Raw genomic sequence first — 17,168 nt, forward strand, 5'->3', positions numbered from 1 at the left:
GAGCAGGCCGCAGCTGAGCCTCACCCCTCCCGGCCCTCTTCTCTCACAGGGTGAACGTGGCGAGACTGGACCCCCCGGACCCGCTGGATTTGCCGGTCCTCCTGTGAGTATCTCTGTCCACCCTCCCTCCCTCCCATGCCCTCCGCTCTGGCCATCTCGTGTCATTCCCCAAGGACACCTTCCCGCCTGCGGCGGGTGGGGAGGGAGGGACAGGATTGAAAGAAGAGGGAAATGGCTCCTCTCCGTCCACATCTCCACACCGATGTAACCGTCCTACCTGAGACTCGGTGTCCAGGCCCAGGGTGGACGCACACACTCACACAGTCTCTGGCCCCTTTGGAGGAACCTCGAGTGTTTGCCCGCACTCACTGGCTTCCTCCTCCTTCCCGGGACAGGGTGCTGACGGCCAGCCCGGTGCCAAAGGCGAGCAAGGAGAGGCTGGCCAGAAAGGTGACGCTGGTGCCCCGGGTCCTCAGGGCCCCTCTGGCGCTCCCGGGCCTCAGGTGGGTAACGCTGAGCTCCCCCCCGGCAACCGATCCCACAGGGTAGGCGGTGCTGGGTGCCGGGAGAGGGGCCTGGGCAGGCAGAGGTGGCTAGGAGGCCTGGGGATGGCCGCCTGTGTTTAGGGCCCTCCACCCAGCAGACTCCGGAGCTGCTGCTGCAGCCACAGGAAGGGGAGGCTGCAGGGAGGAGGAATTTGTGCTCAGGGGTAAAGGTTCAGGGAGCTAAGCTGGCTTTCAGTGCCGTGGGTGTGGGTGTGGGTGTGTGGCTGGGGGCCGGACACAGGGTACCAGCCGCTGGGTCTCCCTGAGCACAGATGGCCTGGGGCAGAGCGGCCAGTCTCCTGGGAGACCTTGGACTGGCTCTGAGGACACCTGATGGGCCTGCCCTCCCCGAGGTCTCCTAGAACACGAGTCTCCTGTGGGTCAGGGTGGCAGGCCCACCTGTGACAGCCTCTCCAGGCTGGGATTTTAGTGCTGACAAAGCTGCGTCTTTGAGAACCTAGCTCTCAGGAGTCCACGGTCGGGGCTCAGAAGGAACTCACGCCCAGAAGCCCACAGCCCTGCCCCGGGGCGACCGGGCCTCACCGTCTCCCTCCTTCCTCCTCAGGGTCCTACTGGTGTGACTGGTCCTAAAGGAGCCCGAGGTGCTCAAGGCCCCCCGGTGAGCGAGGCCCCCATTCCCACTGTCACTGGGCCGGGTGGAGGGCACTGTAGGGGCAGTGGCTTCTCTCGCACCCACCCCCGGCCTCAGGAAGGAGGCCTGGCCCCAGGGACCCCACCCCGCCTCCTTCCCTCTCAGCCCGAGCCCCTCCCACACAGAGCCCACCCCACAGCTGGGTGGGAGAGAGGGCGCCCCCCCAGCGCTGACCGCCCCAGCCGCATCCTCCCCCTGCAGGGGCTGGAGGCTGAGAAGCTGCAGCTGCACGAGGCAGCGGCCAGACCTGGGGGCCCTTTCTCCCTCTCTAGCTCTCCCCTTGCTGCCGTGCGCCCCTCGCCCCTTTCCACACCAGCCTATGAGGTCCCCGCCCCCAAATTTGATTCTTGGGCCTCCTGAGGGTCTGAGGTACTCAGGGTCCTCTTCTCGTCACATAGGGGGCCACCGGATTCCCCGGAGCTGCAGGCCGCGTCGGACCCCCAGGTTCCAATGTAAGTGCTGCCCCCGGCTGTTTCCTCCCTAACTCCAGGCATGGGAGGCACAGGCAGGGGTCGAAGAGTCTGGCCCAGTCCCCCACACGTCTGTGTGCCCATCCCCACTCCTGGGAACAGTAGTTAACTGACCACAGGGACCTGTTCTCCTTGTAGACAGCTGGGAGCAGGGCGGTGTACCCTCTTGCTGGCCACGGGCTGCTGGCTCCGTGGACAGGGCAGGGCTGGTACAGTTGCTTTCACCGTGAACACACACTTCTTGAGCACACTGTGCTTTGTAAGAATGTCTGCATCTTGCTCTTGAGGAGTTTGCAGGAGTGGGAGGAGAGGTGATGAGAAGTCCCCCAGCTCACCAACACCACCAGGTGCAGAGGGAGCGGGCGCAGAGGCTTAGGGGCCAGGAGCAAGGCTGGAGCTATTCCTTGAGGACCGGTGGTGGGACTGAGGCCACAGGGAAGGAGGCAGGAGGGAGTCCAGGTAGATCAGAGAAAGGAAAGTGTGCAGAGGCTGGAGAAGCCAGGCTGGCTTGAAGCCAGAGCTCACGGGGGAGAGAAGATGGAAGATGTAGCCCAGGGTGGGGGTCAAGCTGCCCTTAGGGTGGAGGAAGCCCCCAGAGGGTCACCGTGGCTTTGGCAGCCTGGAAGGATGGCGAAGGGTGAGATGAGTTCTCACTTCCCGCATTTGGTCCTTCTAGGGCAACCCTGGACCCCCCGGCCCCCCTGGTCCTTCTGGAAAAGATGGTCCCAAAGGTGCTCGAGGAGACAGTGGCCCCCCTGGCCGAGCTGGTGACCCTGGCCTCCAAGGTCCTTCCGGACCCCCTGGCGAGAAGGGAGAGCCTGGAGATGACGGTCCTTCTGTAAGTCCCACCCCAGGCTGGGGAGCCCAGGGCCAAGGTCCCTGGAGCAGGAGTGTGAAGGGCACGTAGGCTCACAGAGCCCAGAGTGGGGGCGGGGCAGGACGGTGGGGCTGCCGGGGAGGGGTGGGCGCCGCAGAGAGAAGTGCCCTGACCCCTGCAGTGGGCAGCCAGCCGCCTCACGGATGGGCGGGGGGCGGCTCCGTGTCACTTCTCAAGTTCTCACCTCCCTCCTCTCCTCCCTCAGGGTCCCGACGGTCCTCCAGGTCCCCAGGGTCTGGCTGGTCAGAGGGGCATCGTTGGTCTGCCTGGGCAGCGTGGTGAGCGAGGATTCCCCGGCCTGCCCGGCCCATCGGTGAGTGGGGATGCCCCTTCCTCCGCGCGGGCCGGGCCCAGCCTGGCTCGGCTGGAGGCTCTTCAGCTGGTGCTCTCAGCGGCCCGGCCGCCCCGAGGCTGCCACCCGCTCCGTACCGTCTGAACTGAGCCCCGGTCAGCGCCCTCCCCAGGAGGGGCCTCGGAGCGCGCACTCATCCTCCTCGTTGCTGTCCCCCAGGGTGAGCCTGGCAAGCAGGGAGCTCCTGGAGCATCTGGAGACCGAGGCCCCCCTGGCCCCGTGGGTCCTCCCGGCCTGACTGGTCCTGCGGGTGAACCTGGACGCGAGGTGTGCGGTGGGATCCACTGTGGGGTAGCCCGTTCTAGGGAGAGGGGAGCCCTGGAGAAGGGGGTGACAGACGGGCCGAGCCCAAGCGCCCAGATGTGATGGGAAGGTGGTGACGGGAGAGAGAGGGCACGGAGACTGAGAGCTGGGCTCCTGAGGGAGGACGGGAAGCAGAGGCGGGGATGGCGGGCAGCTCTGATGGCGTCCGTTTCCCTTTGCGCAGGGAAGCCCTGGTGCTGACGGCCCCCCTGGCAGAGACGGTGCAGCTGGAGTCAAGGTGAGTATCGGGGTCTCACTCAAGGTGAGTGCGGTGGGGCGGGGAGAACATTCCATTGGCCTGGCAGGGTTGGGGTCAGAATCACGTCTCTCCTTGCCTCTTCTGGAACGTTCCTCTCTGAGCCTGAGACCTCTCTCCTGACAGGGCGATCGTGGTGAGACCGGTCCCGTGGGTGGCCCCGGAGCCCCAGGGCCCCCTGGCTCTCCTGGCCCCGCCGGCCCAATCGGCAAGCAGGGAGACCGAGGAGAAGCTGTGAGTATCTTCGAGTCAGTAAAAGCCACGGTGGAGAAGGGTGGCTGCGTGGGTAGGGAGCTTTCCACCACCCGCCCTCCCCCACGCCAGGCCCTGGACGCGTCCCTGGGGTGGGCTGTGGAGCAGTAGCCTCCGTGCCCAGCCCGGGGCAGATGCAGAAGAGGGCCGTGCCTGTCCTGACTGTGCTCTGACGCTGCCCCCACTCTCCCCACAGGGTGCACAAGGCCCCATGGGACCCTCAGGACCAGCCGGAGCCCGGGGATTGCCAGTGAGTATCTGAGCGTCCGGTGCTGGGTCCCCGACAGGCAGGTTCAGGGGGCAGCAGGGACCTGGGGCTCCTTGGCTCAGGTGAGGCTGGCAGAGGCTGGCCTGAGCTGAGCAAACCTGTGTCTCTGTGTCTTGTTCCCAGGGTCCTCAAGGCCCCCGAGGTGACAAAGGAGAAACGGGAGAGGCTGGCGAGAGGGGACTGAAGGGACACCGTGGCTTCACTGGTCTGCAGGGTCTGCCCGGCCCCCCCGTGAGTGCCGCTGGCTGCGCTTGGCTCCCCAAGGCGTCCCACTTCACAGAGCCCACCTGAGTTTCCCAAGCTGCTACGGCGACTTGGGATCATCCTGAGAAATGTCCAGGACCTCCTCAGGGTTGGAGGGAGGAGCACATGGAAGGGGCACAGGGGCGGGACATGTATGTGCTCCCCCAACTCCCAGTATATACACATATTCAAGAAGGCCTCCTGACATGGAAGATGGGGCCCTGTCTGTGCTGACCTCTGACCTTTGCCTCTTCCTGCTGCACAGGGTCCTGCTGGAGACCAAGGTACTTCTGGTCCTGCCGGTCCTTCTGGCCCCAGAGTAAGTGAGACGGAGAGAAGAACCCTTCCTCCGGGGTGGGACCAGGGTGCTGGTCAGGTGTTTGGTGAGGAGGGAAATGTGGTTGCTTCTGGGGGAGCCTCGGGCTCAGGGGCCTCACTCAGCAGCAGAAGAGGGACTGGCTCGGTGAGACTGTGGTCAGAGAAGTACCTGAGATCACAGGATGAACACGAGAGCAGCTCTCGGCTGTCAGACGTTGGTCTGCATCCTATCCCTGGGAATAGGATTTTACAAAGAGGACTGTGGGAAGTAGGAGAGCCGTGGAGCCATCCTGCTGGTTCTTGGCCACACGGAGACCAGCATGGGGTTCTGTGACTGAGAAACGGGAAAACTTGGGAAGAGAGCAGCTATTAGTGCTACCAGGATGGCCACCTCACCAGCCCCGGCTTCTCCTGGACCTTCCCTGTGTCGATGGCTCTCTTCTCACTGCCTTTCTCTCTACCGGCCTGCAGGGTCCTCCTGGCCCCGTCGGTCCCTCTGGCAAAGATGGCGCTAATGGAATCCCCGGCCCCATTGGACCTCCTGGACCCCGTGGACGTTCAGGCGAAACTGGCCCTGCTGTGAGTGTCCTTCCTGCTGTCTGGGGTGTTCCCAGCACCGGGAGGCTTGAGCTCTCTGATGCTAAGGGCTTCTTTCGGGGCATCAGCCTGCAGCTAATGTGACAGCATCCTTTATCCTGGGAGCTCCCTGGAAGTTCAAAGAGTCATTGAGACAGAGAAAAGAGGGGCTAATAAAAAAACAGGGAGCATTCAATGGTTTTCTTGGTCTTGGCCTGCTGCACACACACACACACACACACACACACACACACATGCACACACCCAACCTCACGGGACTGGGAAGAAGACATCCTAGTACATTCTAGCAGGTGGGGATAGACACAGGAGGGGCATCTCCCTGTAATTCCTGACTGATTTCTCTGTTTCCTGCTGCAGGGTCCTCCTGGAAATCCTGGACCCCCTGGCCCTCCAGGTCCCCCTGGCCCTGGCATTGACATGTCCGCCTTTGCTGGCCTAGGCCAGAGAGAGAAGGGCCCCGACCCCCTGCAGTACATGCGGGCCGATGAGGCAGCCGGCAACCTGAGACAGCACGACGCCGAGGTGGATGCCACACTCAAGTCCCTCAACAACCAGATCGAGAGCATCCGCAGCCCTGAGGGATCCCGCAAGAACCCCGCTCGCACCTGCCGGGACCTGAAACTCTGCCACCCTGAGTGGAAGAGCGGTGAGCCTGGATGGCAGGATCCCCACCCTGGAGAATAGGAAGTCAGCCCGCTGGGCATGGCCCCCTTCTGAAGGAGGGAGCAGGCATCTCTTAGTGCCGGGCAGAGTCAGGCCTGGAAGGTTCTGGCACTGGTGGCTCCCCCATTTCACAGCAGAGAAACTGCAGCCCTGGTCCCGTCCTGCCATGACTACATGGTGGAAGTGACTTCAGGGTAGAGTTCCATCCACCAGGCAGGCCTTGCTCCTGTCCCTTTGCCTGCACCCCTGTTTAGCCCTGGACATTCCCATCCGGGTCTCCTCGCCCGGATCCCTCCCTCTCCCCTCCCTTTGGCCGCATGTGGCCCTCACACCCTGCTCCTCTCCCCCTGGTGTTCCCGTAGGCCTTTCTGTCACCCCAGGCAGGCCTGGCCCTCTCGGGAGCGTGTGTCTGTGCCTGTCTGAGCCCCGATGGGGTGTTGCCTCTCCGCTGCAGGAGATTACTGGATCGACCCGAACCAGGGCTGCACCCTGGACGCCATGAAGGTTTTCTGCAACATGGACACTGGCGAGACCTGCGTCTACCCCAGCCCGGCCAGCGTCCCCAAGAAGAACTGGTGGAGCAGCAAGAGCAAGGACAAGAAACACATCTGGTTCGGAGAAACCATCAACGGTGGCTTCCACGTGAGTCCCCGCTTGCTCTAGGCCAGGGACGGCACCTCAGCAGCCTTCCCTGCTTTCTCCCTGGCAGTTTTTAGCGCCTTGCTCACATAGCGCCTTGCTCACAGAGTTAAGGGGAAGGAAAGAGGAGGGGTAGGATTTTTTCCCATTTCGAGGTGGAGGGAGAGTCCTTGGAGGCTTGCTCCACTCCCTGGAAGCAAAAATGTCTTCCCAGTGACCTGCCCCCCCCAGCCCCCTTCAGCTCCTCCGAACCCTGGTCGGAGGCCCCCGCCCCCGGGCCTCACGCCACTGCTCTCTGCCCTCCCAGTTCAGCTATGGAGATGACAACCTGGCTCCCAACACCGCCAACGTCCAGATGACCTTCCTGCGCCTGCTGTCCACCGAGGGCTCCCAGAACGTCACCTACCACTGCAAGAACAGCATCGCCTACCTGGACGAAGCCGCGGGCAACCTCAAGAAGGCCCTGCTCCTCCAGGGCTCCAACGACGTGGAGATCCGGGCTGAGGGCAACAGCAGGTTCACGTATACTGTTCTGAAGGATGGCTGCACGGTGAGTCAGGCCGGCTGGGCCGCCAGAGAGATGAGCTTCCCGGGGCCCCGGGCTGGAGCAGGCAGAGGGCTGGTCCACAGCAGGCATCGTAGTCCTAAAGGGGCACGAGCGTGAGGGGCTACGTGGGGATGACACGCAGAGCGACAGGTGTGGCAGTGGAGCGTGTTGTTCCGTCTCCTCCCCTCCCTTGGCTCAGCGGGTCCAGTGGCTTGGAGGAACACTCGTGCAACGTGCGTGGGCCTCTGCCCTTGCAGGCCGGGTCACTGTGGAGAGTGGGGAGGAGAAGGGCAGGGGGAGGAGGCCCTACTGCTGAGGACTGGAGTCGAGGTGGAGGTCAATCCAAAAGAGGTCTAGGACCCCCGCGTGTGTTCTGTGCTTTGTGTTCAGTTTTGGGGTCCAGGGCAGCTGGCACCGGCTTGTAAGGCAGCCACCGACTCTCCTCTCTTTCTCCCCTAGAAACACACCGGTAAGTGGGGCAAGACTATGATCGAGTACCGGTCGCAGAAGACCTCACGCCTCCCCATCATTGACATTGCACCCATGGACATAGGAGGGCCCGAGCAGGAATTCGGTGTGGACATAGGGCCTGTCTGCTTCTTGTAAAAACCCGAACCCAGAAACAACACAATCCATTGCAAACCCAAAGGACCCAAGTACTTTCCAATCCCAGTCACTCTAGGACTCTGCACTGAATGGCTGACCTGACCTGATGTCCATTCATCCCACCCTCTCACAGTTTGGACTTTTCTCCCTTCTCTAAGAGACCTGAACTGGGCAGACTGCAAAATAAAATCTCGGTGTTCTATTTATTTATTGTCTTCCTGTAAGACCTTTGGGTCAAGGCAGAGGCAGGAAACTAACTGGTGTGAGTCAAACGCCCCCTGAGTGACTGCCCCCCCAGCCCAGGCAAGAGAACCCCCCCCTTCAGGTGCTGGGCGCAGGAACTGTGTGTGTCCTACACAATGGTGCTATTCTGTGTCAAACACCTCTGTATTTTTTAAAATGTCAATTGATATTAAAAACAAAAAAATTATTGGAAAGTACATACTGGCCTGTGCTTTGTTCTTTATTTTCCACTAGTCCTGGAGTCTGTGGGCAGGACAGAATCCTCTTTTGTAAACTTTGGCACCAAGTGGAACCCAGGGGTGAACTAGGAACAGAGACCAAGGTTTGGGAAGGGAGGCACACAAGAGGGGGTGGCCTTGTTCCTGAGCATAAGCCCAGACACACCTCCAGGCGGATTAGTGCAAGAGAAAAGACGTGCTCTGAACTCCGACGGGGAGGTGGGGCCTGCATCGTGCCTCTCGGGAGAGACCAGAGATGCCCCGAGGGAGGAGGGGTGCACAGTGCAGGGGGGAGGGGAGGGGAGGGAATCCACAGAGGCCCACGATAAGTGCACACAGTCAGACAATCTATTTATCTGTATCTTTCCCTCAGACTTCAGTTCAAGGAGACGTGTTAGTGCTGAACACTCGCCCCACCCCTTATTCCTTTTTCCTGGGCCCCGTTCCTCACTTCCTGGGCTGGCACCTAAAGCTTCCATGGATGTCTTCTCAACACACAGAGTGTTCCTTTCTTGCCTTCCAAAGACTTGTGTATGTGGGGCAAAAATGAGGCAGTGGTCACCTTTTCCACTAGAGGGCGCTAGTTCCCGACAAACTAAAAGAGTGAAATGCAAACATAATTAAGAACACACAATTAGAAGAGCTATCTCATAATTTAAAATAAACAATCCTTCCATATACCAAGAGAGCTAGTGGGGGCAAGCGGGGAGAGGTATGCGGATGCTTATGGAAACCTCCTCAGACCACATATGGAGCTGAATCGTGGAGTTCGGTTCCAACCTGTCAGCCACACTCAAAGCCTATCCTGCTCCCTAGCTCACTTCACTGCCCACAGTGGTGTCAGAGCTACTTATTCTAAAGCAGCTCAATAGATCGTGAGCATCGGCTCGGTCCCTGGTAAGAGGAGTCCCATTTGCATCAGGATATAAAGCTGATCCCTCGTAGCCCAACCATTTCCCGGGTACCCAGTAAAACCTAGAAATAATCGCAACTGCTGCATAGGTAACTGATGAATGAACCAGAAGGGAAGAGAAGCAGCGGGACAGAAAGCCCTGCATCTGTGGTCAGATCAGAACGCACCACCCTGGGTGACAGTGCTGCACTACAGTATTACTGCCCCCTTGTCCCGACCTGGGCCAGAGGCTCACCACTAATTCCCATGATCCCTGATGCCCCAGGAAAGGCAAAAGGTCTCTCCAGGCACAATAACCTCTCAGATAACATTCTGACCCCAGCAGGACAGAGTGGACAGACCTGGCTTACTAGCTGTAGGCCTCAGTCAGGCTACTGTTCCTTTCTTGAGCTTCCTTGTCTCTACGAAAGTGTCCTGCCTCAAAGGGCTTTTGCTTTTTGCACTGCGTGGAACCCAGGAGTCTGACTCCAGTGAAGACTTGCTCAAGACCCTGGATCCTGGGTAAATCGCAGACCAACTTCTAAAATAGTTTCCCCTTCTAAACAAGAGAAGAAACACAGAATGCACAGAATGAATCTCGAGGTGATGAAGAATCTTACTTATAAAGGCAAAGAATAAGGATTATTTTGCCCAGAGAAATACTTAGGACCCCTCAGATTCATGTGGAACTTTTACAAACAGGCTGATTCTTTTTTTTTTTTTTTTTTAATGTGGACCATTTTTTAAGTCTTTATTGAATTTGTTACAATATTGCTTCTGTTTTATGTTTTGGTTTTTTGGCCCTGAGGCATGTGGGATCTTAGCTCCCTGACCAGGGATCGAACCCATACCCCTTGCATTGGAAGGCGAAGTCTCAACCACTGGACCACCAGGGAAGTCCCCAGGCTGATTCTTTTAATAGTTGTTTCACATTTGGGGCTAGAATCCCTAGAAGGACAGTTGACCCAGCGGTCTCAGGGATCCTGCTTTGGGGTAACTAGTGTTGCAGAACAGACAGTGGAAGTATATTGTGGCCTATATGGGACCCAGTGAGTATCAAAGTCTTATGATGTCATATGAAACATCTACCTATGACTCTGGACAAAAACACATAGAAAATGCAATCCTTAGCATATAGCAGGTGCTCAATAAATACTTTTTTGGAACGAGTAAATGAATAAATGGAGATTTCAACCAGATGACATGGTGTAAGTACACTGAGAGTAAGAAAGAGGTCACAGCAGAGGTCAACCCAGAAGCTACAGAGAAAGATCTCTGGTGAAGCTTCATCTCCAAGAAACACATTCCTGCGCTCCAGTCAAGATGGTGGAGTAGAAGGATGTGGAACTCACCTCCTCCCACAAATACATCAAAAAATACAAATGGAAAAATTCTCACAGAATACCTACCCATCACTGGCAGGAGACCTCAAACACGTGAAAGGACAAGAAGGATCTCCACGTAACCGGGCAGGATGAAAGAAAAAAAAAAAAAAAAGAGGAAGCGGGATGGGACCTGCTCCCCCGGGAAGGAGCTGAAGGAGTGGCGAGGTTCCTGCACCCTGGGAAGCCCCCTCACTGGTGGCGAGATCAGCCAGGACAGAAAGGGAGCTCCAGAGGCTCAGAGGAGAGCACAACTGGTTTGTGGCAGGCAGAACAGAGAGAGACGTACACAGGTGGTCTGTGCCACTGCTTTGTGCACCCCAGCCTGACATGCGCAGCTGCTGGTGTGGGGGCTGGGGGCTGGAACGCGGGGTTTAGAGAACAGACCTGGGGAGAGGAGTGCTGTTGGCTGCACGGAGACAGCCTGAAGGGGCTGGAGTGTGGTACAGCCGCAACTGGGGGTGTTTGCAGAAGAAGCTCGAGCCCGCCATAGAAGTGAAGCGCCCTTAAGCGGTGTACAAAGGGAGGGGTGGAGCCGCCATAGCAGCCTCTACAGGCTCTGGGAGCGCGCACCCAAGCCACCACCTCAGTGGGCCGCCGCCTGGGTGGGCTCCCGCCTGGGCTGGGCTCCCACGCCCCAGCCACCAGCGGGTTGCCCACGTGCAGAGGAGGGGCTGAAATCACAGCTGAGCCCAGGGGCCACGCAACTTAGGAAGCAGGGCTGAAATCTCTCCCTGCGCGGCTGCCTCGCTCAACATCTAGTGCAGGCTCTGATCACAATGCCAGTCACACCTCCTATCAAGGGGATAACGGCCAGCATACACTAAGGAAAGATGCGACAGGCATCCATACTAAAAACAGCCCTCCCACCAAAAATATTAAACCCAAGCAGGCTACACAGGGATGTTCCCACATATAAATAGCCCTCCGAGACCACAGTAGATAATTGTTTCTCCTAAACTCATAAAGCAACAGAAATATAAGTAAAATGAAGAAGCAGAGGAACCGCTCCCAGTTAAAAAATCAGGAGAATTCCCCTGAAAGGACAACAAATGAAACAGATCTCTTCAGTCTAACAGACACAGAGTTCGAAAAGGAGATAATGAAAATACTGAAGGAATTAAGAAGGGCTGTTGACAGAAATGCAGATTACTGTAAAAAGGAACTAGAAACTATAAAAAAGGAACCAAGAAAAACTAGAGAACTCATTCGCCAAGAGGAAAGCTGAGCTAAAGGCAATGAACAGCAGAATGAATAACACAGAGGAACAAATAAGCGATCTGGAAGACAGAATAATGGAAAGCACCCAATCAGAACAGCAGACAGAAAGCCAAATTTTAAAAAATGAAAGCAATACAAGAGACTTATGGGATAATATAAAGCATGCCAATCTATGCATAATAGAGATCCCAGAAGGAGAAGAAAGAGAAAAGGGAATTGAAAACGTATTTGAAGAAACTATGGCTGAAAATTTCCCAAACCTAGAGAAGGAAACAGATATCCAGTTACAGGAAGCACAGAGGGTCCCAAACAAGATGAACCCAAACGGACCTACACCAAGACATATTATAATTAAAATGGCAAAAGTTCAAGAGAGGATTCTAAAGGCAGCAAGAGAAAAACAAAGAGTTAACTACAAGGTAACCCCCATAAGGCTATCAGCTGATTTCTCTACTGAAACGTTGCAGGCCAGAAAGGAGCGGCAAGATATATTCAAAGTCCTGAAAGGGAAAAATCTGCAACCTAGGATACTCTACCCAGCAAGATTATCATTTAGAATAGAAGAAGAGATAAAGAATTTCTCACACAGGCAAAAACTAAAAGAATACAGCAATACTAAACCTATCCTAAAGGAAATATTGAAAGGTCTTCTCTAAATAGAAAAGAAGTAAGAATCTACAGGGAAGAGAAAATCACATTTGGAAAGTAAATCACTTAAATAAGCCAGTACACAGATTTAAAGAAAGACAAAACAAAAAATTTCTGTGAAAGTGATGATAATGACAATGAACAGCAAAAGGATGAACGTGAAGATGTAAAAGAGGACATCAAATCATAAAATGGGGGGGAGGACAGTAAGAAAATGTAGATTTTTTTTCCCTAGAGTGTGTTTAAGCCTGTATGACTACCAGTCTAAAGCTAGTAGATATAGGAAGGGGTTAACATACTTCACAAACAGGGTATCCAAAAATCAAAAACATACAATAGGTTCACAAAAACCAAAAAGAAGAGAACACAAGCATACTACAAAAAAAATCATCAAACCACAAAAGGAAAAACAAAAAATGAAAGGGACAAGGAAGAAATATAAAATCAACGGGAAAACAAGGTTCAAAATGGCAATACATACATATCTATCAGTAATTACCTTAAATGTCAATGGACTAAATGCTCCAATCAAAAGACACAGAGTGGCAGACTGGATAAAAAGGACAAGAGCCTACAATACGCTGCCTACAAGAGACCCACTTTAGGGCAAAGGACACACATAGATTTAAAGTGAGGGGATGGGGCTTCCCTGGTGGCACAGTCGTTAAGAATCCGCCTGCCAATGCAGAGGACACGGGTTCGAGCCCTGGTCTGGGAAGATCCCATATGCTGTGGAGCAACTAAGCCCATGCACCACAACTACTGAGCCTGTGTGCCTAGAGCCCGTGTTCCACAACAAGAGAAGCCACTGCAATGAGAAGCCCGTGCACTGCAAAGAAGAGTAGTCCCTGCTCGCCACAACCAGAGAAAAGCCTGCGTGCAGCAATGAAGACCCAACACAGCCAAAAATAAAATAAATAAAAATAAAAAAAAAGAAAGTGAGAGGACGGAAAAGGACATTTCATGCAAACGGAAATGACAAGAAAGCAGGGGTAGCAATACTCATATCAGACAAAATAGACTTTAAAACAAAGGCTATAAAGAGAGATAAAGAAGGATACTATATAATGATAAAAGGATCAACACAAGAAGAGAATATTACACTTGTCCACATATATGCACCCAATATAGGAGCACCCAAATACATAAAACAAATACTAACAGACATAAAGGGAGAAATTGACGGAATACAATAATAGTAGGAGATTTTAACACCCCACTCACATCAATGAACAGATCTTCGAGACAGAAGATCAATAAGGCAACAGAGATCCTAAAGGATACAATAGAACTGTTATACTTAATTGATATTTTCAAGATATTACAGCCAAAAAAGCAGAATACACCTTCTTTTCAAGTGCACATGGAACACTCTCTAGGATTGGCCACATATTAGGGCACAAGTCTCAACAAGCCTCAACAAATTTAAGAGGATAGAAATTATTTCAAGCATCTTTTCTGACGATGATGGGATGAAACTAGAAATCAACCACAGAAAAAGAAACGAGAAAAAAACCAATTACATGGACTAAACAACATGCTACTAAAAAACTAATAGGTCAACGATGAAATCAAAGAAGAAATTAAAAAATACCTTGAGGTAAATGACAATGAAAGCACAATCATATGAAATCTATGGAATGCAGCAAAAGCAGTTCTTAGAGAGAAGTTCATAGTGATACAGGCCTTCTTTAAAACAAGAAAAATCTCAAACAACTGAACCCACCACCTAAAAGAATTAGAAAAAGAAGAACAAAAAAACCTAAAATTAGCAGGAGGAAGGAGATAATAAAGATCAGAGAGGAAATAAATAAAACAGAGATTAAAAACAACAATTAAAAAAAATCAATAAAACCAAGAGCCAGTTCTTTGAAAGGGTAAACAAAATTGACAAACCTCTGGCCAGGCTCACCAAGAAGAAAAGAGAGAAGACCCAAATAAAAACATAAGAAATGAAAGAGGAGAAATCCCAGCTGATACCAGAGAAATACCACAAACCACGAGAATACTATGCACAATTATATGCCAATAAATTTGATAACCTGGAAGAAATGGACAAGTTTCTAGAAATATACAGCCCACCAAAACTGGAGCAAGAAGAAATAGAGGGACTTCCCTGGTGGCGCAGTGGTTAAGAATCCGCCTGCCAAAGCAGGGGACACGGGTTCGATCCCTGGTCTGGGAAGATCCCACATGCCGCACAGCAACTAAGCCCGTGAGCCACAACTACTGAGCCCACGTGCCACAACTACTGAAGCCCACATGCCTAGAGCCTGTGCTCTGCAACAAGAGAATCCACCACAATGAGAAGCCCGTGCACCACAATGAAGAGTAGCCCCTGCTCACTGCAACTAGAGAAAGCTTGCGCGCAGCAATGAAGACCCAACGCAGCCAAAGATAAACACATTAATAAATTAAAAAAAAGAAGAAATAGATAACTTGAACAGAATGATTACTAGAAGTGAAATAGAATGTGTAATTTTAAAAACTCCCTACAAATGAAAGTCCAGGACCATATGGCTTCACAGGCGAATTCTACCAAATATACAAAGAAGAGTTTATACTGATCCTTCTCAAACTCTTCCAAAAGATTGAAGAAAAGGAACACTCCCAAAGACATTCTATGAAGCCACCATCACCCTGATACCAAAGCCAGACAAAGACACTACCAAAAAAGAAAACTACAGGCCAATATCTTTGATGAATATAGATGCAAAAATTCTCAGCAAACCAAATCCAACAACACATAAAAAAGGTCATACACCATGATCAAGTTAGATTCATCCCAGGGTCACAAGGATCATCACAGGGTCAAAATATGCAAATGAATGTGATACACCACATCAACAAAAGACAAAAACCATATGATGATCTCAATAGATGCAGAAAAAGCATCCAATAAAATTCAACATCCATTCATGATAAAAATCCTTACGAAAGTGGGTATAGATGGAACATATCTCAACATAATAAAAGTTTTTATGACAAACCCACAGCCAATATAATACTCAATGGTGAAAAGCTGAAAGCCTTCCTGCTAAAATGTGGCACAAGACAAGAATGCCTACTCTCACCACTTTTATTCAACATAGTACTGGAAGTCCTAGCCACAGCAATCAGACAAGAAATAAAAGGTACTCAGGTTGGTAGGGAAGAGGTAAAACTGCCATTATATGCAGATGGCATGATACTATATATAGAAAACCCTAAAGACTCCACACCAAAACTACTAGAACTGATAAATGAATTCAGCAAGGTAGCAGCATACAAGATTAAGATACAGAAATTGGTTGCATTTCTTTACACTAACAGTGAAATATCAGAAAGGGAATGTAAACAAACAATCTCTTTTAAAATCACATCAAAAAAATTAAAATACTTAGGAATAAACCTCACCAAGGAGGTGAAAGACTTATATGCTGAAAACTATAAAACATTAATAAAGGAAACTGAAGATGATTCAAAGAAATGGAAAGATATCCCATGCTCTTGGACTGGAAAAACTAATATTGTTAAAATGGCCACACTACCCAAAGCAATCTACAGATTTAATGTGATCCCTTATCAAATGACCCATGACATTTTTCACAAAACAAGAACAAATAATCCTAAATTTTACAGGGAACCATAAAAGATCCAGAATTGCCAAAGCAATCCTGAGGAAAAAGAACAAAGCAGGAGGCATAACCCTCCCAGATTTAAGACAATACTGCAAAGCTGCAGTAATCAAAACAGTGTGGTATTGGCACAAAAACAGACATATGGATCAGTGGAACAGAATAGAGAGCCCAGAGATAAACCACATACCTATGGTCAGTAAATCTTCAACAAAGAATTTACAAGGCAAGAATATACAATGGTGAAAAGATAGTCTCTTCAACAAGTGGTGTTGGGAAAGTTGGACAGCCATATGCAAATCAATGAAGTTAGAACACACCCTCACACCACACAGAAAAATAAACTCAAAATGACTTAAAGACTTAAACATGACACCATAAAACTCCCAGAAGAGAACATAGGCAAAACATTCTCTGACATAAATTGTACCAATGTTTTTAGATCAGTCTCCCAAGGCACTAGAAATAAAAGCAAAAATAAACAAATGGGACCTAATTAAACCTATAAGCTTTTGCACAGCAAAGGAAACCAGAAACAAAATGAAAAGACAGCCTATGGACTGTGAGAAAATATTTGCAAATGATGCACCTGACAAGGGCTTAATTTCCAAAATATACAAACAGCTCATACAATTAAATAACAAAAAAACAACCCAATCAAAAATTAGGCAGAAGACCTAAATATACATTTCTCCAAAAAAGACTTACAGATGGCCAATAGACACATGAAAATATGCTCATCACCACTAATTATTAGAGAAATGCAAATCAGAACTACAATGAAGTACCACCTCACACTGGTCAGAATGGTCATCTTTAAAAAGTCTACAAATAATAAATGCTGGAGAGGGTGTGGAGAAAAGGGAACCCTCTTACACTGTTGGTGGGAATGTAAATTGGTGCAGCCACTATGGAAAACAGTATGGAGGTTTCTCAAAAAACTAGAAATAGAGTTGCCATATGATCCAGCAATCCCATTCCTGGGCATATACCCAGACAAAACTATAATTCCAAAAGATACATGCACCCCTATGTTCATAGCAGCACTATTTACAATAGCCAAGGTGTGGAAACAAACTAAATGTCCATCAACAGATGAATGGATAAAGAAGATGTGATATCTGTGTGTGTGTGTGTGTGTGTGTATCTCACATGGAATATATGGGAATATTACTCAGCCATAAAAAAGAAGAAATAATGCTATTTGCAGCAACATGGATGGACCTAGAGTTTAAGTGAAGTCAGACAAAGAAAAATACCATATGATATCATTTATATGTGGAGTCTAAAATATGACGCAAATGAACATATCTACAAAACAGAAAAAAAGACTCACAGAAAGAGAGAATGGACTTGTGG

The 17,168-nt window shown here is 51.4% G+C and overlaps 1 protein-coding gene across 1 annotated transcript in view; it reads left to right on the plus strand.

Moving 5' to 3' along the window:
• The window catches only part of COL2A1 (collagen type II alpha 1 chain), a 30,991-nt gene extending 23,028 nt beyond the window's left edge, over positions 1-7,963 (plus strand). Inside the window, exons 38-54 of the mRNA XM_057557423.1 lie at positions 50-103; positions 396-503; positions 1,111-1,164; positions 1,596-1,649; positions 2,344-2,505; positions 2,750-2,857; positions 3,056-3,163; positions 3,384-3,437; positions 3,582-3,689; positions 3,904-3,957; positions 4,099-4,206; positions 4,484-4,537; positions 5,008-5,115; positions 5,491-5,779; positions 6,251-6,438; positions 6,743-6,985; positions 7,442-7,963. Coding sequence (XP_057413406.1) covers positions 50-103; positions 396-503; positions 1,111-1,164; positions 1,596-1,649; positions 2,344-2,505; positions 2,750-2,857; positions 3,056-3,163; positions 3,384-3,437; positions 3,582-3,689; positions 3,904-3,957; positions 4,099-4,206; positions 4,484-4,537; positions 5,008-5,115; positions 5,491-5,779; positions 6,251-6,438; positions 6,743-6,985; positions 7,442-7,588 — 2,001 coding nt within the window. The 3' untranslated portion in view covers positions 7,589-7,963. The remainder of the gene's footprint in view (positions 1-49; positions 104-395; positions 504-1,110; positions 1,165-1,595; positions 1,650-2,343; positions 2,506-2,749; positions 2,858-3,055; positions 3,164-3,383; positions 3,438-3,581; positions 3,690-3,903; positions 3,958-4,098; positions 4,207-4,483; positions 4,538-5,007; positions 5,116-5,490; positions 5,780-6,250; positions 6,439-6,742; positions 6,986-7,441) is intronic.
• The last annotated feature ends 9,205 nt before the right edge of the window (positions 7,964-17,168 follow it).

Source organism: Balaenoptera acutorostrata, chromosome 11 (assembly GCF_949987535.1).
Source record: "Balaenoptera acutorostrata chromosome 11, mBalAcu1.1, whole genome shotgun sequence".
Taxonomy (NCBI): Eukaryota; Metazoa; Chordata; class Mammalia; order Artiodactyla; family Balaenopteridae; genus Balaenoptera; species Balaenoptera acutorostrata.